The 23,519-nt window shown below is 54.3% G+C and overlaps 2 protein-coding genes across 6 annotated transcripts; both read left to right on the forward strand.

Annotated features, from left to right (window-relative positions):
* The first annotated feature begins 39 nt into the window (after positions 1 to 39).
* Positions 40 to 5,928, forward strand: taf3 (TAF3 RNA polymerase II, TATA box binding protein (TBP)-associated facto). 2 transcript variants are annotated; one of them, XR_007482050.2, is made up of 9 exons: positions 40 to 262; positions 404 to 1,152; positions 2,028 to 2,270; positions 2,332 to 4,079; positions 4,197 to 4,303; positions 4,477 to 4,735; positions 4,842 to 4,948; positions 5,030 to 5,460; positions 5,568 to 5,928. XR_007482050.2 is itself a non-coding variant. In XM_049722364.2 (8 exons), the coding sequence occupies exons 2-8, from the start codon at positions 987 to 989 to the stop codon at positions 5,142 to 5,144; spliced, it is 2,745 nt and encodes a 914-aa protein (XP_049578321.1). In that variant the 5' UTR covers positions 40 to 262; positions 404 to 986; the 3' UTR covers positions 5,145 to 5,928. The 2 variants fall into 2 exon arrangements, 1 of the variants encoding a protein (XP_049578321.1); XM_049722364.2 differs by having other exon boundaries at positions 5,030 to 5,928.
* Positions 5,929 to 6,736: 808 nt separating this feature from the next.
* On the forward strand, positions 6,737 to 22,992 carry LOC125970277 (CUGBP Elav-like family member 2). 4 transcript variants are annotated; one of them, XM_049722410.1, is made up of 14 exons: positions 6,737 to 7,038; positions 13,401 to 13,591; positions 14,656 to 14,738; positions 15,427 to 15,475; positions 15,618 to 15,752; positions 16,246 to 16,325; positions 17,157 to 17,318; positions 17,395 to 17,455; positions 17,533 to 17,667; positions 17,776 to 17,898; positions 18,201 to 18,377; positions 18,453 to 18,596; positions 18,695 to 18,897; positions 19,990 to 22,992. In XM_049722410.1, the coding sequence occupies exons 1-13, from the start codon at positions 6,752 to 6,754 to the stop codon at positions 18,820 to 18,822; spliced, it is 1,755 nt and encodes a 584-aa protein (XP_049578367.1). In that variant the 5' UTR covers positions 6,737 to 6,751; the 3' UTR covers positions 18,823 to 18,897; positions 19,990 to 22,992. The 4 variants fall into 4 exon arrangements, with proteins under 4 accessions (XP_049578367.1, XP_049578368.1, XP_049578370.1 ...); XM_049722411.1 differs by having other exon boundaries at positions 17,788 to 17,898; XM_049722413.2 differs by lacking the exon at positions 6,737 to 7,038 and adding an exon at positions 9,455 to 9,720.
* The last annotated feature ends 527 nt before the right edge of the window (positions 22,993 to 23,519 follow it).

Raw genomic sequence — 23,519 nt, forward strand, 5'->3', positions numbered from 1 at the left:
GCACAAGTAACCGTACTTGTCTTCAAGTACCAACTTCCGGTCGTCGTCGACGGCTCTGACGTCACACGGCGGGAGCAAGAAGAGCAAATGGACGTCGCAGCTAAAACGTACAAAGTTGAAGTCCCGACTCTTGCTTGGTTGGAGCGTTACTTCCTCGGAGCCTTTAACAGCCAAGTTATCTTGTCATGTTTCACCCCGTGTGTACAAGACGCGGCTTAGCAGATGGAGTGGACTTTTCGTTTCATTCCTTCGCCGAGATCACGTGAGTCATATGCTGCGTTCACTTCCCCCCGAATTCAAGAGATTGAAATTGGCATCTCGTCATAAAGTTTACGTGGGGGTACAAACATGTTTGCCGCTTATGAAACCAGCATAATGATTCACTTTCTCTCTCTCTCTCTAGGCAGGGGAAGTCCACTTCGCCATCGGATTAGTAAAGAGGACCCGGGTCGATTGTGTTTGAGCACTAAGTGCACGCTCCGACAAGGAGACGAGTGATTTGTGACAAAAGTCAATGACGTGACGCCATCTTTAATTGCCGTCTCCATGAAATGGCGTCATCGAGGAACGACTGTCTCGTTTCTCCATCCATTTGTCCTCTCCCTCCTCGCTCCTCTGTCGCGCTCCTCGATGGAGCTCGGTTGGCAGGCGCAACCAACAGAGGAGCGAGGAGCGAGAGGTTGCAGAGGTAGAAATCGGCCCGTGGCTTTTGTGGACTCCCAGTCAGCCCGAACGCATCATGAGAGCAGCCTCCTCGGAGCGTCCGTGTTCCTGCGCATGCGCACTGAGCGTTTCGGGGATGGGTCTCGCGAACGAATCAAGATGGCGACTCTGGCAAAAGCGCCAACACACCGAGCGAAGTAGATGAGCCAAATTGGCCCCGTTAGCGGTTTTCCTCGCGCCCAAGCGAGGCTTTGGTGAACCATGACGAGCGGCCGCGTGCTTTGGAGACGGGATTGAGCGGGATTGAAGGAGCGCTACCGACGATGTGCGAGAGCTATGGCCGCTCGCTGCTGCGTGTGTCGGTGGCGCAGATCTGCCAGGCTCTGGGCTGGGACGCCGTTCAGCTAACCGCCTGCGACCTGCTGGCCGATGTGCTGCAGCGATACATCCAGCAGATGGGCCGCGTCTGCCATCGCTACTCGGAGCTGTGTAAGTGCACGTCGGCTTGACCTCGTTACTGTTCTACAAACAGCGTTGTTTTTTCGTTTTTTCTTTCCCCCTTTTCGTTTCCTTTTTGCTCGTTTGCTTGGGCACGGGATCACGTTGTTGTTCTCAGACTAGCGCCGCCCAGGGGAACTTATCGAAAAGTACTCGACTCCACTCCACTCGACTCGACTGTACGGTTAACTGGTGGTTCCGGTTCCAGGTTTTTTTGTTTCATCTCGAACCTTTTTTGTCGGATCCCCTCACTCGTACGTAAGGATCATTTTCCAAACAGAGCATACCATACCATACCATACCATACCATACCATACCATACCATCCGGCTCGATTATTAGATCAAAATCACGGTTTCGCATTCTAAATTGAAACGTTTGTCTGTCATGTCTTCTTTTTTAAAACTCGAATTACAAACAAGACTGTCGTCTCGAGCGTAAGTGACAAGAACAAAGTCAAGATAAGCCAGCCAACCTGCCTCCGTTGCACAAAAGCGTGCGTCTACCACCCAATCTAAACAACACAAAACCGGGCCAGTGTGACCAGCACCACAACAGGAGGCTCGAGTACATTTTTCAGATACTCGAGTCTTACAATTTGGCAAACGTAATATTCGGTCACACGCTGTTGATCAGTCCACCCACGCAACTCTCCAAATTGGCGGTTGAACAAAAATGGCGTTTTGGGGCTCCATTGATGGTTTGGGGCCACGAGATCACGTTTTTGTCCTTCAAAACAACTTTGTTGAACTTAGCAAATGCAGTAGACTGGCTTGAAATCAAAGTTTCAACCACTAAAGTTTCAACCTTCGGCAAGCGTTTTTATGCCCGCCGCACCCCTAACGCTTTTGTGCTCGGACGTGGCAGACGGGAGGACGGATCCTGTCCTGGACGATGTGAGTCAGGCTTTCCGGCTGCTGGGCGTGAGTCTGAGCGAATTGGACGACTATGTCAACAACCTGGAACCCGTGGCCTTCCCCCAGCAGCTGCCCACCTTCCCCGTCGCCAAGAACAACGTCCTGCAGTTCCCTCAGCCTGGCGCGCAGTTCGCCGAAGAGCGCAGGGACTATATTCCCGATTACATGCCGCCTCTGGTCTCCTTACAAGAAGGTGAGTTCAGCCGTCATGCCAAAGGAGCCAGCCCGCCTGTAACTCGTGTCTCCTTTTCCAGAAGAGGAGGAGGAGGTCCTTCCCGACACGGGCACCTCGGCCGAAGCCATGCAGGTGGCCATGGAGGAGGACGAGGACGACGAGGACGAGGCGGTCAACGACGAGAACCACCCGCTCAAGAGGCCCCTGGACAGCCCCGACGAGGCGCTGGGCATGATGCCCACGTCCAAGCGGCCGCGCGGGCTCTCCGGCCTCAGCCCCGAGTGGGCCGCCGAGCCCCGGGAGCCCCTCACCTCCCTCAACCCTCAGCGCGTGCCTCCTCCGGGCATGCTGCCTTCTCACGACGACCTCGAGCCGCCGTCGCCCGAAAGCCCGGCCGGGGCTCCGCCCTCCTTCAGACCTCAGCCTCCCGTCGGCAAATATCCCGATCCGAAGGCCCTCGGCGGCGGTGCCGCCGCCGCGGCCAGAAAGCCCAAAGTCTCGTCGCCCGGGAGACAAAGGACTAAGTCCCCGAAGGGGCTCGTTCCCGCCTCGGGCAGCGGCGCTCTCGTTCATTCCCCCCCTAAAACGTCCAAGGAGAGGAAGAAATCCCCAGGCAGGACAAAGAGTCCAAAAAGTCCCAAAAGCCCCAAGGTGCTGGTTGTGGCCAAAGCTCCTCAGCCCCTGAGTGGCAGGGTGGACGGCGTTCACAAGCCGCCACCGCCGCCCCTGTCGGGCAAAGAGAACATCCACCTGCGGCACGACGGCAAGGAGCCCGATCGGGGCCCCCTCCTCAAAGCGGAGCCCGGCAACGGCGCCATCGAGGACTCCATCAGCGCCGTCATCGCCAAGGCGTGTTCGGAGCGCCAGCCCGACCCCTTCGCCTTCTCCTCGGGCTCCGACTCGGACAGCAACGGCTTCTCCAGCCCCAGGAGGCTGACCATCATGGAGCCGGTTGCGCCCAAAGCCCCGCCGGGCGCGACCGGCCTCTCGGCGACCGGCCTCTCGGCGCCGGGCGCGACCGGCCTCTCGGCGCCGCTCCACCTGCAGCCGGGCCCCGGCAAGTGGACCCTAGACGACTCCATCGACGAGGTGATCCGGAAGGCGCACCGAGGCGGGCCTCCGGCCCAGACGCCCGAGCGCCGAGAGGACGTCTCGTCCGGCTCGGCCTCGCCTCCCACGCCCGAACCCCTGCTCAAGGCGTTTCAGGAGAAAAGCAAGCTGGCGGCGGACGTGAAGAAGAAGCTGAAGAAGGAGCTGAAGAGCAAGCTGAAGAAGAAGGAGAAGCCCAAAGACAAGGAGCGGGAGAAGGACAAGAGCAAGGGCAAAGACAAGATGAAGGAGAAAAACAAGAGCAAAGACCCGTCCAAGGACGGCAAGATGCTGTGGAAGGACGGCGAGCTCCCAGGCCAGCGGGACTTTGCGCTGGCCGCCGACGGCGCCGTCAAGCTCAAAAGCAGGGACGGAGACGGCAAGAAAGACAGGGACAAGCACAAAGACAAAAAGAAGGACAAGGGCAAGAAGGACAAGGAGAAGAAAGACAAGGGCAAGGACAAGAGCAAGGAGGAGAGGCAGAAGCAAGGCGGGGCGCCCGCCGAGCTGGCCGGCCTCTTCGGCCAGCGCCCGCTGGCGCCGCCGGCACCCTCCGTGCCCGTCCTCCTCCAGGACGCCAAGAGCAAAGACAAGAAGAAGGACAAGAAGGAGAAGAAGAAAAAGAAGGAGAAGGAGCGAGAGAGGCTCAAGGAGAAGGAGCGCGACAAGGAGGAGAAGAGGAAAGATAAGGACAAACGGGACAAGGAGAGAGACAAGGAGAGACTCCGATTGGAGAAGGTTGTTCGCCTTCTTATTTCCCCAAATGAAATGGCTTACTCGGCGGTCCCCACCGACTTTGTGACCGCGTCCACGGACGTTGCCTGTGATGAAAAAAAGTTGCCTTTCTTTGTCCAGGTGAAGGCCGCCGACTCCACGCCGCTGCCGCCGCCGCCGCCGGTGCCCGTGCTCCCCTCTCCGGTCATTCCCAGGCTGACGCTGCGAGTGGGAGGCCAGGACAAAATGTGAGGCCCGCCTCCCTTCCTTTTTTCTACATTTGATTTGGCTCTTCATTGACATTCAACAAAATAAGATCCCATTTTAGATGATTTGGATTCAGTTTGAGGCAGGTCAAATGCACAGGTGAGATGATGATGATGATGATGATGATGTCGTCGTCGTCCTGCCTCCTTTCTAGCGTCATCAGCAAGGTGCTTCCCAACTCGGAAGCAAAATCTCCAGCCCCCAAGACGCCCGCCTCCAAGTCGACTCCCGTCGGTCGTCCCCGCTCGCCGCCGCCTCCCATCCTGTTGCCGGCGTGCACGGGGGCCGGCTCACCGCCGCCGCCCCCGGCCCCCGCGCCCTCGCTGTTGTCGGCGGCCATGCCGCTGTCCTCGCCCGCCTCCCTCAAGATGCCCGTACGCAGCGTGGTCACCGAGACGGTCAGCACCTACGTGGTGAGCGAGTCGACGGACGTGACGCCACGCCACGTGACGTGACGCCACGTGACGTGACGCCACGTGACGTGACGTGACGCCGCGTTTCCTACCACTTTGCTTTTAGATTCGAGACGAAAGCGGCAATCAGATCTGGATCTGTCCCGGATGCGACAAGCCCGACGACGGCAGCCCCATGATTGGCTGCGACGACTGCGACGACTGGTATCACTGGTACGCTGCTTCCCTTGACCTTTTCCTTGGCTAAATCCCCCGAGAAGATGGTGACCATGTGGCTTTGCGCTCTGTGTTCAGGGTTTGCGTGGGAATTGTGGCAGCGCCCCCTGCGGACCAGCAGTGGTTTTGTGTCAAATGTTCCTGCAAGAAGAAGGACAAAAAACACAAGAAGAAGAAACACAAACCGCATTAAGTCTATGCAAAAAGGCGCATTTTTCTTTTGGGGAAAAAGCGGAGCATTTTTAGTCGTGTTAGCCCAGACAACAAGTTGGGGCTGGGCGGGGGGGGGGGGGGTTACATTTTTAACCAGCACACAGCAGATGATGAGCCTGGCAATCTTCTCACCAAAATGCTCACATTGACAATTTCTTCCTTCATTCTCATTTCTCCGTGTACATAATTACAACCCCTCACCCCACCGGCAGTGTACAAATGTAAATAGCAACTTTCAAGCCAAGTGTTTTTTTTTTCTTTTCTCTTCGCACACAACTTGGTGACTGCGTTTTCAGGTATGTTTTTAACGCTCTGTAATTTCTGTACATTTTTTTAAATTGAAAAGTTTGTATTTTATTTTGACTCCTTCCCTCCCTCCCTCCCTCCCTCCCTCGAATGGAAGGCATGAAAAGGGTCCCCAAACGGCGCGTCCGTCTCCGAAGGTCCAGCTTGGAGCCCTTGCAACGATGGGCAACGCGCCTGTTTCCAAACGGGAAGTCGTGCCAGGGCCGAGCGAGCGAGCCTGCGTGGTCTGTTTTTGGGTCCCGGTGTCACGCCGTGGCCCCGCTTGCGATTGTAGTTGCTTTGCAGATTTGACGACGATAGCCCACATGAAAGAGCAGCAGAACAGTCGGCGCTGGCAGACTTGAAAGACGCAAATGTTTGCAACTATCCCAAATTGTACTGTTCACTTTTCACTGGCTTGTCAGTGGCTTTTTTCCCATTTGCTTTCCCCCCAAAATAATAGACATTATTTTGACAAAGCAGGTTTCGGAGCTTGACTTTCTTCTCGTACTTCTTGCTTCTTTTGACAGCAGATGCAGGGCAGCACCCATTAACACGTGCGGGGTTCCACTCCTGTGTGGAGTTTGCATGTTCTCCCCGTGCCTGCCTGCCTGCCTGCCAGAGGGAGGCGGGCCCCACCCGATGGCCAGCCAATCGCAGAGCACATATAGCAAACGCGGCACATGGAACTGTGGCGTGCATTCAAAGTCGGCGCATTCATATAGAGCGGCGCGGCACGGCACGCAACTGGATTTCAACATGGCTCTTTCAAGTATTCACGCAGCAGAAAAAAAAAAAAAGGTTAGATGATCTGAGGACGAGCAGCGCAACCCGCCAAATGTAAAAGCATCCCCGGCATTCTTCAGATTAAAAACAGACAGGAATGAAACGTCAAAAATGCATGCCAAACTCCGATTCTTCACGCATCGTGAATGGTAAGTCGTAATTACCCGTTCTGGCGTAGCCACCAGGGGGCGGTGCACTGCAGACCTACTATGTCATACACTGGGAAGAGTTTCACAACTCTGACGATTGTCTCTCGGTTCCTTCCCAGCACTGCAGTGTGGCAGCTGTACTGTACGTTCCTCAATGTTTCTCAATGTGCCTGTCGAATATGGAGGTATTTTTGGGGTGAAAAATGGTGGACGTAGTATGTATTGTGCAAGTACGAGTTGGGTAAAGTGAGAGCGCCAGTGGAGGCAAAAGTGTCTCGCGGCAGGAGCGCAATGCATCGCAACCACGAGCGCTGTCCGAGGGGCGTGCTTTGGTTTCAGCCACGCACGCGCACGAAGGGGGCTGCGAATGGGCGGGGCTGCTCGAGCGAGCGAGGGAGCGAGGGAAGGAAGGAAGTGGGCCGGGTGCACTCCGGGACGGAACGAGCAAGTGAGCGAGAGCAAAGCCGAGCAGGACAGGAGCGCGCCTGTCCGTCCGTCCGTCCGTCCGTTCGTCCCCGTTTTCGCCCAGGTGGATCTTTTGCTGTCGCCCCCAGCCATGTTGGAGCACTCCTCCGAGCTGGCTCTGGTGCAGAGTCTGTACGCCAACAGCATGCGCTGCCCCCCCGTCGTCAGGAGCGAGGACCTGCCCATGAGGTACGTCCGCTTGCCCTTCAAGCCCTTCCTTCCTTCATTCATGCATCCAGCTGCATGGCTTTGCGTGGACGCCGTCTGCCGCCGCACGCGTGACGGAGAAAAGGGGTGGCTGGCGGACGGACGGACGGACGGACGGGTCGTGGCTGACATTTAAAGAGACGCATAGACAAGACGCATTTGTTGGAGTGGAGCTTTTCCCTCCCAGCTGCGTTTGGGGTTTGCGGCCCACCGCACTGCTCAGCTCAGCTCAGGTCAGCTCAGCTCAGCTCAGCTCAGCAATCAAGCCAAATGACACGGACGGATCGGGACTGGTGAGAAAGTTGCCCTCGTCTGTCCGTGGCTTTTGCAGCACCTTGGGCATCCTTTTCCACCAGAGTTCGCCACCCTCCTCTCCAATAAGCAATGAGGTTACCGCCTTCCCTCTCCATTTTGAGAGCTCTTGAGATTTGCTCACTACTCGGCCAATTGCTGCTGTCAACAAAGTCGACAGACAAGAAAAAGTGCACCTTCCAAATTCGGGTCAGTAACGACCCATTTTCTTTTCTCTCGTTTAAATGCATGCAGTACTGGGGCGCGGCACGAAACGTAAACAAGAAACGCGTGCTATGTACTACTACATGTGGTGGTGGGATTAGAATGGATTACATTTGAGATTAAGGAAGAGGAAGCTGCGATGTTGGAAGACGGACGCCTCGGCGGCACCAAACTTTCACAATCGGACAGAGGCGCTTCCAGATATCGGCTCTTCCAGATACGATGTCTTTCTCTGTTTTGTGATTGTAATCTGGAGATGCAAATGCCTGCCACATGATGGGAGTGAGCGCACCTCAACTCGGGCAGCCGTTGGTTGGGTAGAAAGCCTCAAACTCTTTATCGAGCTTACTTTCCGGCAAAATGCAAAACAAAGACAATGGGGAAAGACGACGCGACGAGACTCGGTCGGATATATTTACTATTTGCGCCCTCTCCGATCGCCATGTCTGCATTTTACCGCCCCCGGGTGGCCGGATTGAGCAGCGCACCGACCATTGAACGAAAGCGACAAAACGGCGTCATTCCATGCTATCAAATTGCTTCATGATAGTGCAGTATGTTTGGATGGAGCCAAAAATAATGCGCCAAAAAAAAAAAAAAAAAAACTTTCCAAAATGTGTTTTCTGCGGCGTCACAGAATGAATTCAAATGGTGTCTGGAGGCATTGGCGAGGAATTCGTGTTCCTGCACAACATCCGCTGAGCGAGAGAAGAGTCAAAGGGCATTTTTTGCGTGCCGCAGCTCTCGTTGCTCGCCCCCCTCCTCGATTTCATGAAAGCACGCTCTCCGGAGAGCTTTTTATAGCCTGCCCCCGAGCGGCAGTCGCGCTAATGCGTGTCGTAAAGTGGGCCGCGTGCGTGGAGGGGGCGCCATGATGCGTAGTAGCGAGCTGCGAAGCTGCGAGCTGACTTGGGCGCTCGCTCGCTCGCTCGCTCGCTCGCTCGCTCGCTCTTTAATCCCTTGAAATCGTCGCCGTGGACGATTCGATTGGCCGCTTGATCAAACCTGGGGAATGAGCAGCAAATGCTTGCACGCACGCACGCACCACCTAACACCCCATAACAGTTTTGAGGCCTCACCCCGCAAGTCTTGGATAACAATAGGTGATGGGGCGCCCCTCCCCCACTGCACAACGGGGAGCGTGACCTATGAACCTCCAAAACGGAGGTGGCGGCGCTTTCATCGTGTGATTGCAATTCGGTACGCATGGCAAATACCAGGAGGAAAAACAGCAGGCGCTGACAAAAATCTATCTGCGCTCTACCCAAATCTAGCTGAAATCAGAAGGTCGCTTGCCGGCTTGGCTCCAACTCCTTTTAATCAGCGACAGGAAATAGAAAGATGGCTAATCGATGGGAATCCACCGATTGGAAAATGCCACCTTTGCTTTTCAGTCCCATTTTCACATTCGCCTACGGGCCGCAGGCGCTCGAATGCAAATCCTTTGGTCCCCGGTTCCGATCCGGTGTGAAAGAACGCTTTTCGAGGACCCCCGGTGGGAGATTCCTGTCCAATGGAGACTGGTCCTCGGTCCAGTCACAAAGTACTTTGCTACTTCCTGCTGCTGCGATGGACGGTTGCCAAAGAAAGAAATGACCCTTCTTGAGTCAACTAACCTAATTTGCGGCCCTGACCAGGCAGGCCTCTGCTTTCCTGCAGCGTCCCCCAAGAGCATCTCTCTTTCGCTGCTTTTCTTTCTGGGCGCTCGCTCAGTGCTTGCTTGCTTGCTTGCATACCAGGAAGAGCGAGCTGGGCCTGCGAGCTGGGCCTGCTCGCTCTTCACATGCACTTGGACGACCAAGAAGAGGAGGAGGAGGAGGAGGAAGAAAGAGAGGAGGAAGAAAGAGACGCCCCCCGCCTCCCCCGCTCCCTCCCTCCCTCCCGTCCACTCCCTCCCTCCGCCTCCTCGTCGAGTGTCTCTCGGCAGTCAGTCGGCACCTGTTCTCGTTCGTCGTCTGCTTTGCCTTCATGCGAGAGAGCGCGGACGTTCTCGCCTTGTCCTCATTGTTAGAATAGACGGCCGTTCGTGATTTTTTTGTTATTTTTATAGCTATTTTTATAAAACAGCGAGAGTATGACTTCGACGTCGTATAGCCTGGATTACCTACCGCTGACCGATAGTCGGTTAATGGCTGCGGGCGATACGATGTAAGTACCTGCATGATTTGCCCCTTTTTTATGTCCTTGTTTTGTTGCTGTTGTTTTTGTTTCGTCACGCTTGGATGAAACGTTTGGGTTTGTAGCTCGTAGCTGCTTAGCCCAGCCGGATGAGCTAACTGCTAACGCGTCGAAATGGCCGGCTAATCGTACTCGGAGTTCATCGGAGGAGCACATCTCGGTTGGCGTCGAAGAAACAACAGCGATGTGCCTCGAGTGTAAACCAATTCGACGTTGCGCGCTTTTAAGGCAAAGACCAAACAAGACTCAAAATGGAGAAGCGCTCGCTCGCTCGCTCGCTCTGTGCGCGTGCGTGTGTCGTTAGCTTAGCAATATTAGCGAGCGCGTGACAACAGCCGACTCGGGTGACATGTGCTTCGCACTCGCTTATATTGCTGCGTCAAATCATCAAATATGGCCTTTCAAGGGGGACTTGCTGCAAACAGTTGGACAAGTTGGGCGAGCTGACGCCGTTGCGAGCGAGCGAGCTAGCGAGCGAGGGAGGGACGGAGGGAGGGAGGCCACCGCTCGCTCGCTCGCTCGCACGCACGCACGCACGGTGCGGCGCAGTCCGCTTTGTCAACATTTCAAAGGGGAAGTGAAGAGTGCGCTCGCTCGCTCGCTCGCTCGCTCGCTCGCTCGCTCAGGCTCAGGCTCGCTGGCTCAGGCTCTTCTTCTTCGCTTTGTTTGCTTGTTTGTCAATATTCGCTTTCATTGTCGACCGGCGACTTGTCTTCCACCCATGTCGGGGAGGCTTATCTAACCGCCGACCCAACCCACGTGCTTCGTTCGTTCCATCATTATTGAGCCTCGATCTCGTGACCGTCCGTCCGTGTAAACAACAGGCCGGCCCTCCAAGACACTCTTTTCCGTGCACGCACAAAAAGCCTTCACCCGGCCGGGCCCGTCTTTTCAGCCCCGTGTTTCAAAGTGGGCACTCGGTGCCAGAAACCGGGCCGAGGACCAAACGGTGGTTTCAAAAGCTCGGGAGCGGAGGCAGTCCGACACCCGCCGTCTTTATCGAAGATTGGCCCAATCGCAGCCGCACTGGAAGTTCTCCCATCATACTTTGAAGTTCTGATATTGCCGTCTTGCGCCTGAGATGCTTCCATAGCATCACGTTATCAACTTCAAGACACGGCTTGTGACCGGGCAATTTGGCTTTTCCAAAGTGAATCCGAATCGCCGGGCGCAAGTATCGGCCTAATGGCGAGTCGCCGAAGGCGTACAATCGGTCGGCTCCTTTGCGTCCCGATTTGGACCCTTTCCGACTTCTGAAAATGTTTGATAAGATGATCATTTCCCTGAAACGGGTTGGGCCGACAACCCTCAATGTTAAAATGGGTTCCGTATATACGACGGAAATTCTTTGAACGCCGCCCCCGGTCATTTGACGAGGAAGTGAAAACCAAGGGCCTTGATGGAGGAACAAGGAATCCAACCAAAGTAGTTCTGTTTTTTTATTTTTTTAACCAAAGCGTGATAGGCACACGTGGCAACTTTTTGGGGTCATTCGAGTTCCAGTGCTGTTCATTCTTGGTTTGTGCGCCTCGGGGGATGTGAAGTCCGATTTTTGAAGCAACCGTTGGACAGGTGTCAAGTAAACAAAGGCACTGACCGGCGACTTTGACGACAAAGCTGACGGGCAAAGCCCAGCGTGTCTTTTCATTGCATCGGGAGATGCTCGCCGACAGCGCTTTTTTGGCCGACTTCTGGAGCTTCGTTTGAAATGCCGCGGTGCAAATGACGCGCGCATGCGCGCACGGCAAGATTGACAAACAAAGAGACGACGCGTTACACAAGAGCCCTGGCCGGCCGGCCGGCCGGCAGCGCCTTGGCGCAATTTTGCCCTTGTTAAAAAGAATGGCGGCGTGCTCAAACCTTGTCCTTTGAATGAGGCCACTTGGAAGCGGGCCCTTTCCCTTCGGATTGATGCTTTTGTAGAGCAGCTACCTCGTGCAGCCTCGCGCAGCCTAGCGCAGCGTGCCGGCTATTTTTAGTGCAGGCTGCCGCTCGTCGGCGGCGGCGGCCTCCTGTCTTGTGCCCGACATTCCTCCGCAACACAGAAGACGAGTCCGGCCGGCGACATGAGTGGCCCGCCGGGTTTTGCGCAGCGACTTCGGTCATTTGTCCGCTGTCGCGACGGCCTTCTTTGAGGTGATTTTCCCAACGTGACGTTACGTTCACGGAGGTGACGGCCAGCCAGCGGTCGTTTGCTCTGCCCCCGCTCGACCCGCTTTGAGGCGACGACGTCCGTACTTGCGTAGCTTGCGTTGTGCGATCTTGTCCTTGACAGTTCTGAAGCGAAACAAGATAAGGGCCCGCCCGTCCTGAACACTTTGTTCCTCGGGCGTCCGCCTGCCCAAATGCAAATTTGATGAAATCGACGAGACGGCTCTCAAACGAGAATTTTGCTAAATCCAAAATAGGGCTCGACGTAAATGTTCCACTTTTCTAAATTTTTTTTTTTTTGCTGAGCGGCATGTTGCCACGGCAACAATAAAAGGGCTGATGATCATCGCACCAGATGAGGTTGCGTCGCTTGCTTTGCAGCTCCTAACTTCAAAACGTGTGTGTTGGGTCCAAATTGGGCCGAAATGGTGCGGAAGAAGAAGAAGCAGCCAAGAGCAGAGCAGAGCAGAGCAGAGCAGAGCAGCCACCCTGCGGAGGAAACGCGCTTCTGCTTTCACATTTGGATGCTTCTCTTAGCGCCAACAATCAGACACATACGCATGCTTCTGTACTATTTATTCCGCCCCAGGAGGGGGGGCCGGGCCGGGCCGGACCAGGGGGTCTCCGGCATTTCTTTCCATTTTAACGATCCGCTCTTCCTAGCAACCGAGCGCCCGCGGCAAAATGGCGGCCGACGGCAAGAGTGAAGAAATGGTGTCGCGCGCCCACCGGGCGCATATTCCCAAGCGCCGCCCCCCACTTGAGTCGGCCCATTGTGCTCGTAGCCGAGTGACGGAGAGCGGACACAAGATGCGATTGTTCCCCCGCCGCCGGAGAAGCCGCGGCTGGGTCGCGCCCCGCGCCATCGCCGGCCGACCGGCCGGCGCACCCGAGGAGGAGCACAAGTGGCGCAAAGTGGCTCTGGAGTCACTTCGCTCTGTCCAGGGAACCTAGCCCACTTGGAGGAGTTGTGCGTCGCTGGCTAGCATGTCGTTCAAATCCCTCAAGGACTTTGGCGTTTCGGCCGAACGTCTGGGCTCCATCTGTAAGAGGTGGATGGCTCGCGTCCAAAGGTCGGTGGGTCGCTCGGGTGGCTGTCCGTGCTTGGATGCGGTGCCGTCCGTGTTGGCCGCACGGGGTCGCCGCGGATCGTGGAGAGAGAACTCGGGCGAGCTCCATTGGAGAAATGATTTGAAATGGCAGCTTGAGTTCGGGAAGGGGCGGGCGGGCGCCCTTTTTCTATTTGGCCGTCGCCGAACGCTTTGAGCGCTTGAAGCGCCCACGCGTGCTCCGCGTTTCAAACTTGAAGTCAACAAAGTGCTATTGGAATGGAGACAAATTGACAAAAAGCCTGAACGGGTCTGAAAACAGCAAAACAAGATGGCGCCGGATGATACGAGCCGCTAGCCTTTGCTATTGCCGGAACAAAAGGGACAAATATCCATTGACGTGGCGTTTTTGATGTCTTAAGAGCTTTTGCATATTTTTCCTCTTCCCAGCAACGGCATGAAGATGAACGGGTCGTCGGAACACTTGGATCAGCCGGACCCGGACTCCATCAAGATGTTTGTGGGGCAGATCCCTCGCTCCTGGTCAGAAACGGAACTCAAGGAGCTTTTTGAGCCTTTCGGAGCCGTGCACCAGATCAACATCCTCCGCGATCGCACGCAGAACCCCCCTCAGAGCAAAGGTGCGCTCCGCCGCCGCCGTCGTCGCCGCCACTGCACCTCCTTTAACTTGCCGTTCAGATCCATGTTGGCAAATGAAGAAGCGCTTGATTTGCATTCAGGCAAACGTTTTTTGACACGCGGGCAAGACGGCGGCGCTCGCTCTCCGTGAAGACCTGGCGGAAAGAGTGGTGTTCAGGCGGGGTTGCTTAAAGCCTGCTTCTTTTTTTTTTTTTTTTTTTTTTTAAGGCGAGCCCGCTTCCCGTCTTCCTGCTTGGCCATGGCCGGGCCGGGCCGGGCCGCTCAGCTGTGATGGCCTATTGACATGTTAATGTCTTGGAAGCTAGTCACAGCTGCCCCCACCCACCGCTTCTTCACGTGATGCTCTCAGGCTTATGTTTATTTGCAGAGAATAACGGCGCCCCCCTCGGGTCGTCACTTGCGCTTTTGTTTCAACGCCGCCCGTTTGCTTCGCACCGCGAAGCCGTCCGATTCGTCTTCCTGAAATGGCACGGAGCGCGGGTCGTCAAACAATGGTGGTTAAAAAAGCCGACAGTTTTATGCGGGTTCGGCGTAACGCTCCCCCCCCCCCCCGCCTCGCCTCGCCCCGCCCCGCCCCCAACATAATACACACTATGTAGGTCAGAGACGCTGCAGTGCTCCACTTCCCCAGCCCAGCCAAAGTGACAGGCTGGAACGCCACCGGCTGGGACGGAAGGATGAGAGGCCCCATCCCCCACCCCACCCCCATCCTTTCCTTCCTTTAACCGTCTGAATGCGTGTCCGCTTTCAGATTGCGTCTTGACCCGTGGGCATCCGCTGACAGCCGTCCAAGCATGCCCCCCCCAAGCATGACCTGTCACATGTTGCTGACATGTGATGCGCGTCCCCTTCCTTTTTTGGCAAGGTGGCGGTCGGCGGCGCCTTTTGCTCCGTTTTGACAAGGATGCTCTTTTGAGCTTCCAGCTGCCGTTTGGTCAATCGTTGCTTTCTTCCCGCTTTCCGACGCCGCGAGCATTTTTCAAGGCTGCTTTGCCAGCAGTGAATTGGTGCTCAGCTCACTTTTCAAATTGTTTGTGCCTCTCAGGATGCTGTTTTGTAACTTTTTATACAAGAAAGGCTGCGCTGGATGCCCAGAACGCCCTGCACAACATCAAGACCTTAAGTGGGGTGAGTACGCAGGACGGGGGCGGGGCTCGTGCGGGGACAAAGCCAGCCGCGCCAAATATCCAAAGCGAGTCGGCTCTCGGCGCTAGCCGCGCATTTCGAAATGCCTGCCACCCACCGGCTGCGGAAAAAGCTCGTCGCCCGGCTCAGTGATTCTCGCCAGCAGCCATAGCGAGCGAGCCATCTGTCTGCTTCTCCTCGGCGCTTGTCAAAAAAAAACAAAAAACACTTTCTTTTTTTTTTTTAATTTCTTACGCACAAGCCGTGGTTATTTATTCTTTGGCGCAGCGAGGAAGGTGAAAAATGGATCGACGGCAGAAAAGGCTCCACAAAGTGAAGAAATGTCCGCCCAGCCCGCCTCACTCAGCCTGCCTCGCTCGCTCGCTCGCTCTCTCGCTCGCGTCTCGTCTCGACCAGTCAAAGCTTCCAAGCTTGTTGTCGTGCGGCCCGGCCTATTTATAACGTGCTGCATGCAGACAGAAGGAGAAAGAAAAAAGACAACCTCTCGCCGCCCAAATGGTGTGATAGAGACGATAATGACGAAGCGGGTGGCCGACAGAGGCGGGCGGGAGCTTGACGCCAAAGGTGGCAGGGTTGCTTGCGGAGTGCCATTGTAGCCGCTTGCACTCAGACCAATTGAAGAATTGCTCCCCCCCCCCCCCCCCCCACCTCCCTATCTATCTATCCACAGATGCATCATCCCATCCAGATGAAACCAGCCGACAGTGAGAAAACCAGCGGTAAGTAAGGGCAAAATGGATCTGCCGCCTGCCTGGAGGTGCAGACGGGAGGTTTCGCAGTTGATGGCGAGCGAGCTGACAATCTTTCTCTCGGCGCACCGTCAAGTTGGCCTCGTTTTATTCTCTCTCTCTCTCTCGCCAGCCGTGGAAGACAGAAAACTCTTCATCGGAATGGTTTCCAAGAAATACGGCGAGAACGAGGTCAGGATGATGTTCTCGTCCTTCGGCCAGCTGGAGGAGTGCCGAATCCTGCGCGGACCCGACGGGCAGAGCCGAGGTAAGCGGCCCCTATCCCTCTGGCACCGCCCACCTCTCGGATACCGATGCAACTTTTCCGCTAAAAAGCTGACGAGAGCCACGCGGCAACCTTTCAAGCTGCCGCCGCCGCCACGTGTCTGGACTTTTCTAAGCCGCAAACGGGCTCGGAGCGTTTTAGAAATTTCCGTGTGACAATCGTGTGTGTGCGTGCGCTGTCTACCTACCTACCTACCTACCTACCTACCTAGCTCATGGGCACTGCGGGCGGCCCGTTTTGAATGTACCGAGTCACTGTTCTCATGTCTTAGTGTTGTGTGGTCTTCTTTTCTCTGTGTGCTAACCAGTCCGGGTGGTTGTGTGTGCATTCTCTGTGACTGTAATGTGTTTTTTGGGGGTTCATAACGAGTTGTCCAAACCTTTTTTGTCTTGTTTTTGTTTCTTCTTGTCCCTCCCTTCCTCCCCCCCCCCCCCCCCCCCTTCCCCAACCCCCTCCTATTGTCCTCCTCCTACAGGCTGTGCGTTTGTCACATTTGCTACCAGGGCAATGGCACAGAATGCAATCAAAACCATGCATCACTCTCAGACTATGGAGGTATTGTATCCCCATCAGCACCGATTTCAAGACCCCCACCCGCCCCCACCCTTCCCACGTACTCTGCTGCCCCCTTGTGTTGTAAAGACGTGAACACCAAAAGCGATCTCTAATTCATATTGTCGAACGACGTCGCACGCGACCGGCGAAGCCCTCGCACGATGAGAATGGAATTGCATCGCTATCTCGGCAGCGCAGCGACTTTGAAACGGGCCACAGCGAGGCTCTGCGAGAGTCTCGCGAGTGGGGTGGCAATCATTTAAATGGAGCGTCAAAGCCAGGCAGATCGTCGGCCCGATGAAAATCGGGCCCGGCGGCCAGTTGGCCGCTCCGCTCCGCCCCGCTCCGCCCCGCTCCGCCCCGCCCCGCCGCTGACGTTGCTCTGACGTTGCTCTGGCGCATGTCCCTTTCTTGTCCTCATGCATCTGTCTGAGCCCTTCTGTGCCTGTCCCATCTCTGAGACTGCGTAGCGTACGGCGCCCCTGTCCCGGCCCCCTCGGCGTCTGCTCCGCTCTGCTGCCGTTTGCCTGTTTTTGGTTTTTGGCTGTCTTCATTTGTCGTCCGCGGCGGGCCGAAAGAGCTCGGCGTGGCCGCGCCCTCTCTGGAATGCGACCCGGCTCAGCTATGCATGGCACATGTCCTCTGCGTGTTAGCTTTCATCCGTAGCAACGCAGCGGCCGTAAAAAGAACCTCGGGGCGCGCCCCTTTCCCCTCTCCAGCCCGGATTTGTTGATATGTCTGGAAGCAAATTGATTTCTTCTGAGGCGCTTTTCTGCTTACCGTCCCTCCCTCCCTGCCACCCTCCCTGCCACCCTCCCTCCCTCCCTCCAGGGCTGCTCTTCGCCTCTGGTGGTGAAGTTTGCCGACACGCAGCGGGATAAGGAGCAGCGTCGTCTGCAGCAGCAACTGGTGCAGCAGATCCAGCAGCTCAACAGCGCCTCCACCTGGGGGAACCTGGCCGGCTTGGGCAGCCTCACGCCTCAATACCTGGCCGTAAGTGCCGGCCGGCCGGCCGACCAGATGCTTTGAAACGCAGACGGGGTGCTAACCTTTCCAACTTTGCCCTCAGCTCCTGCAGCAGGCTGCTTCCACAAGCAACCAGAGCAGCTTCAACAGTATGCAGCGGCTCGGTGAGCGACCTTGCCGTACCTGACCCCCATTTTTCAGCGCTTAGCAAATAAACAAGGCCGCTCTGTCTCCCTTCTAGGGGTGAACCCTCTCCAACTGCAGAATTTGGCCACATTAGCCGCGGCGGCAGCCGCCGCGCAGAGTTCTGCCAGTCCCACCTCGTCCGCCGGCCTGTCGGCCGCCACCGGCGCGCTTGGAGCTCTGGCCAGCCCAGGTGACTTAGCGCTAGCCGGCCGGCCGGCCATCCGTTTGGCTCCTCTGCGCCCTCTGGTTTCGGACACGTTTGCTTGACTTTGCGTCGGCGTTTGCTTGCCCTCACCAGCCGGCTCAACAGCGGGTTCCGGTGCCAGCGCCGCCATGAACACGTTGGCGTCTCTGGGTACCTTGCAGGGTCTCACCGGGGCCTCCGTCGGCCTCGGCAACCTCAACGCTCTCGCCGGCGGCGGTAAGGACGTCTCGAGTGGCAAACTGAAGTGATGCAGCAAAATGAATCTCTTGAAATTTGGGGCCTTTCTCGGCGTGGCGCACTCCTTTGCGAACACCGAGAACCGACTCGCAAAGGAATGGAAACCGAGTCGTGACAACGCCGGCGCCGCGCTCTTTGTTCTCTTTGCTCCCGCCGTTGTTTTTTGCCCCCGCATTTAGAGCGGTGCCAAAAGTCCGGCTAGCCCCCTAAAGCAAGCAAAGTGTTAGGACACGGCGTGCGTGCTTGCGTGTCCTCACACTTTGTCCTGTCCTCGGGCGCAGGTATGGGGGCCCTGAACGGCGGCCTGGGCTCGTCCATGGCCAACGGCTCGGCGGCCACGTCCATGGACGCGCTGAGCCAGGCCTACTCGGGGATGCAGCAGTACGCCGCCTCGGCCCTGCCCTCGCTCTACCCCCAGCCGCTCCTGCAGCAGAGCATCCCCGGCCACCAGAAGGAAGGTGAGCTTGCCGCCCAGGCCCGAGCGAGCCAGCGACCCGCCCGCCCCTTTCTAACGACGCCCTTTGTCCTCGCAGGGCCCGAGGGCGCCAACCTCTTCATCTACCACCTACCGCAGGAGTTTGGCGACCAGGACCTTCTGCAAATGTTCATGCCCTTTGGGAACGTGGTTTCGGCCAAAGTCTTCATCGACAAACAGACCAATTTGAGCAAGTGCTTTGGTGAGTTTGAGCTTTTGGAGGAGCTCATTTCAAATGCTCAGAATGCTGGCCAACAGACTGTGCGGAATAACGGCGGGGGTGCTTTTGCGCGCTTTCAGGCTTCGTCAGCTACGACAATCCCGTCTCTGCGCAAGCTGCCATCCAGGCCATGAACGGCTTCCAGATTGGAATGAAGCGGCTGAAGGTTCAGCTGAAGCGTTCCAAGAACGACAGCAAGCCCTACTGATCGCCCCGCCCCGCCCCGCCCTGCCCTGCCCCACCCCTCCCCCTCCTCCCCAGCTCCAATGCTAGCAATGCTAGGGTAAGTTGGCCCTCCGGCCAGTCACCACAGCACAGACTCAGTGGGGAGGGGAGGGGAGGGGAGGGGAGGGGAGGGGGGCGGAGGAGAAAGGAGCCCGTGGCTTTCCTTGAAAAAAACAAAAGTTTGCAATGATTTTTTTTTTTTTTGTGTCTTGTATTTCATTCCTGCTGTTTTATCTTCAATATTTTAATGTATGATTATTTATGACTATCACTGGAGCCCATGATGTTGCTGGAGGGAACTAGCGTTGAGCGCCAGGTGTTTTGTTTGTTTGTTTTTCTGCTTCTGTTGAGTTTATTTTTCTTTCCATGCCTTTTTTCATTGCCTTCAGCTGACGCTTAGACGGGTTGACTAAGGATCACGTGGCTTTCGAGGTCCTCGGTGTGCTTCTTGCGTCCTTGTCGTCGCTCGTTTGGATGTGGCTCGCTCTTTCTTGCAAGTCATTCATTCCATCCGTTGGGGCCTGACTCCAGATGGATCTTTTAGGTGCCAAGTGTATTGCATGTTGCGAGTCCATTTTCTCTCTTCCTCCCGTCCCGTCTCGTCCCGTCCTGTCCGTGTATTGTTTTTGTGTGTCGGCAGAAGGCGTGGTGTCCTTTAGCGATTGCCGCCCCGTGTCAGGGTTCCCCTGAAAGCGCCCCGTGCCAAGTATCGGAATGGCCATCGCGGCTTCTAAACTTTTGCTGCTCCTGGTTCAACCGCATGCCAGTTAGCAGTGCGAGGCCGAAGCGACCTTTTCCGTAAATTGACGGTCAGGAACGAGCGAGTTCCCTTGCGGTCGCGGCCTGTTTTCCTTGTATCGTCTACGTCTTGAGCCTTGGGCGGGAATCGCCACGTGAGTCGGAAAGAAAGGCAAGGTGTCGTCGTGATGGATTGCACGGCAACAATTGTCTAGGAGTTTCTCGAGCGCTTTGCTTTTGGGGGAACCCCACTGTGTGTTGATTGTTGTTTTTTTGTGCCTCATGGCTAAAACGATTCTTGTGCTGTGGCCCTAACTTTCTCCTCTTTGTCCTCTTTCTCTCTCTTTCTCTCTCTCTCTCGCTCTCGCTCTCTCTCTCTCCCTCATGCTTTATTCCTTTGTTTTGATTTTAGAAGCAATCTCCATGCCTGTTTGCTCATCATTAGCCTAGCATGTCTTCATGATGTTGAAAGGCGCGTTCCCCGCCGGCCTCCTCATCCTCACCACCGCCACCACCACCACCTAGCCACCCACCCACCCACCCACCCACCATTGTCTGTGATGTCTCTCTAAAGCTCGTCTGACCAATACCTGGCCCCGCCCACTTAGTTCAACCTGACTCGTTGCTGCATGCATGTTCATCATTTGTTGTGTTTTGTTTTGTATAAAAATGTGACAGGATGGGAGAGAGAGTGGTCAAGCGAAATTAATGTGAAAACGTACCTGCGTTCATTCTTTTTTTAAAAACCTGTGGGATTTCTTATTTGACTTTTTCTTTGCTTTCTTTTGATAATACCTCTGGGTAAGGGTAAATACAGGGATTGGCACGCCGGCTGTGCTACTTGGTGCCATTAGCAATATGTTGAAGAAACGAAACCACTGACCAGATAACAACCCCCGACCGAATGGGAGAGAGCTCAACATTTAGCGGGCAGTGTAAAGCCTTTTTTGCTTTGTTTGTTTGTCGATTGATTTGTTTTTCCCTCTTCCTTTCGTCTCCATCGAGGCTATTTCAAAGGAAATTTTCTTTTCATTGACGCAACTTTTTTTAAACTACCAATGGCACAATAAAAGGTACATTTGCTCAGTTTGGAGAAATGACTACCTACACGAGTCAACTTTTTTAGAACTGATTCACAACTAGACAATCTGTGGTTGAAATGCACACTTAGATTACCTATATTTTATACCATTGAATCTATAGAGGTCTAACTAACAGAACCCAGACAAAAACGTTGGGTTTTTTCTAGATTTATGTTGTTGTGTCATCTGTGAGGGGGGGGGGGGGGGGGGCTGTATGTAGTGTTTGAAAATCACCTTCATTTCTGCTAAATTGAAGCCACACCTGAAGTTGAAAAATCCTCTGCATGCGTAAGAATTTGTCTAGGATGACTCGGTACGTCTTGTTGATTTCCTGTGATTGTTTTGGGTTGGGTTTTTATTGTTTTTTTTTTTCCTCCCCCGGACGCTTTTGGATGCAATGTTAATCACGCAGATGCCAGACAATGTCTTTTTGTTTTCTTGTCCAAGTGCCCACGTGTCAAAAGTTTGGAAGTTGCACAGCACAGTGGAGTTTTCTTTGCGTGCAGCGCGGTCAATCACGGATGTGGGAGCCCCTGAAGACGAGACCGCTCGGAAAAGCTTCTTGTCGCTTTCAACCCACAATGGCCACTGTGGCGGCGGGTGGACGGTGTTGGTTTACAAATACATTCCACTGTTTCCACACAAAGTTTACACTTGCCTGAACGGCATCCTTCTTTTATTGTACCGCGGCAGAACAACCCCCCCACGCCACGCCACGCCATGCCATGCCCCCTCACCAATGAGTTGCCAACTCAGGGTTTTTCTTTGGTGCGTGAGAAACAAATTGTCACATGTACAGCTTCTTTTTTTCTTTTTGTCACCTTGTGTCCAGGCAAGCCCAAAACGAACAAGCCCCCTTACTCAAAACATGTCATCTGGAGCTAAGCACAACAAGTACGGGAGCTTTTCCTTGTTGAGGGCGGGCGGGCGGGCGGGCAAGAAGTAGTGCAACGTGCGTGCGTGCGTGTGTGGACCCCAAGAGTTCCTTTTTGAATGCTTTTTACAACAGTGTTTTTTCTATCTCTATTTAATGCAATACAATAATGAAAGTGCCATACACGTCTAGAAAACTGCCTACACATCCTTATCGGGCCTTGGTTAGATTGCTGCACTTTGCCTTTTTTCTGTCACTTGCTTTTTCTGTCACTCGCCAACCAAACCCCCCCCCCCCCCCAAGAAAATTCTGCGTATGGTGTCGTGAAGCATCTGTAGGTGAAACAAAAAGCAGCCCCTGCCCCCTCCCAATTATATATTCATAGCTAGCATATATTTGAAGGTGTGAGCGCATGCACTGGAACACTTTGCCACACCGTGTGGACTTGAGTTGATGTTTCTGAGAACCACTTTGTTATTCAGGCATTTTGCGCGCGTGTGTGTTCTATATATATATATAAATGTGTGTGTGTGTGCGCGTGTAGTGAAGTATTTAGCGGACGACACAAAAAAAAAAAAAGCACAATGTACAGATAGATGTACAGGCAGTCTCACTTCAGGGGCTTCCATCAGCAAATTCCAGCTCCAACAATCACTCCCTTGTTTGAATTCTCCAATGCTTTCTTTTGGGACACTCTTTCCATTTGCAGATGCACAAACATATGGGGATCGTTGGTTAAGGATGATGTAATAGCCGTGTTCCTCTTTGCGTTTGTTTCCTTTTGTCTCCATGAAAAGCCAAAGTGGGTGCATCTTCTGTTTACTTTGTGAGTGAGGGTGGGATTTGAAAAAGGAAAGGCAGAAAAGCAAGAAGAAAAAAAAAACAGACAAAAATCTGGGGGTGTACACACACACACACACACACACACACACAGGCTATTTTCCAATTTCTACAACTGGTTGTTCACAATGTCTTTTGTACCAGTGACGCTTTTTATATTGGAAATTAAAAGAAATGATGGAAATTGTCTGGCCTCTCAATGTGGCCTCCTGTTTTGCTTGCGATTACGTTCATCATTGTGTGTCTTTCAAAGAAAACAAAAAATGGCCTGCTTTTGACTTTACTCTTACTGGAATAAGTCTTTTGGGAGGGAGGGAGGGTGGGATCCTCTAAATGGTGGTAAGTTTCATGTTAGTGCTTGTGCTGTCATCTGGATTTTTCACAACGTGAGCGGATAAATTGTCTTAGTTTAAGAGTTAACTGTTTAGTTTAAGCCTTGCTTTGACCTTTTTAACGAGAAACTCTGTGTCGATTCTTTATTTGGTGTGGTTTTTGTTGATTTCCCTTCCCCCATAGCAGAGTACGTAGACAGAAAACTCTGTTCTTGGTCAATGTTTGTTCATATGTGGTGTGTTTCTTTGCCTTTGTCTCCAGATTAAACCATTTACCCTAATATGGACGGCGTCTCTGTGTGTGCCGTTTGTTGCGTGGTGTCCAAACATTGCCGAGCGACCCCCGTGCGTGCGTGCGTGCCATGTTTTGCAAACCCGTTTCATTCTTAGTTGTCCCGTTGGTGTCGTTGGTGTGGATAACTTTGATGCATGACTGGCGCGCTTCATTTTAGGCCTTCCAGACCGCTCGGTTCATTCGATTCACCGAACAAGAATCAAAGATGCAATATTTTAGATGCGCCTTGTTTGCTGTCGAATGAGACTATTTTTAAACAATCAATATTGCATGTACGATGACATTTCCCAAATGCAACTACAAATGACAAGAAAGTATCAACAGAAGTGAAACTCAACATCTTTTCAATTTGAAGTGTACGATTTCTCCAAATGACGGTGAGGGGAGAACGGCGCTTGACAAGGTGAAATTCAAAATGAGTCGGCATTCGAATAAGTTTTATTTTGCTCCACAGCCACACGTTCTTGTATGTCCTCATGTAATTTCCCCCGAGATCTCGCGAGGCTACACGTGACGGAC

Source organism: Syngnathus scovelli, chromosome 6, assembly GCF_024217435.2.
Source record: "Syngnathus scovelli strain Florida chromosome 6, RoL_Ssco_1.2, whole genome shotgun sequence".
NCBI classification, from domain to species: Eukaryota; Metazoa; Chordata; class Actinopteri; order Syngnathiformes; family Syngnathidae; genus Syngnathus; species Syngnathus scovelli.

Excerpts from the sequence above, each read along its gene's own strand:
- taf3 (XM_049722364.2), top strand. The coding sequence starts at position 987 with ATGTGCGAGAGCTATGGCCGCTCGCTGCTGCGTGTGTCGGTGGCGCAG. Across the intron at positions 4,080-4,196 it reads AGAGACTCCGATTGGAGAAG|GTGAAGGCCGCCGACTCCAC; the intron begins GTTGTTCGCCTT and ends TTCTTTGTCCAG. Across the intron at positions 4,736-4,841 it reads AGACGGTCAGCACCTACGTG|ATTCGAGACGAAAGCGGCAA; the intron begins GTGAGCGAGTCG and ends CTTTGCTTTTAG.
- LOC125970277 (XM_049722410.1), top strand. The coding sequence starts at position 6,752 with ATGGGCGGGGCTGCTCGAGCGAGCGAGGGAGCGAGGGAAGGAAGGAAG. Across the intron at positions 14,739-15,426 it reads ACATCAAGACCTTAAGTGGG|ATGCATCATCCCATCCAGAT; the intron begins GTGAGTACGCAG and ends ATCTATCCACAG. Across the intron at positions 18,378-18,452 it reads CCCCGGCCACCAGAAGGAAG|GGCCCGAGGGCGCCAACCTC; the intron begins GTGAGCTTGCCG and ends TTGTCCTCGCAG.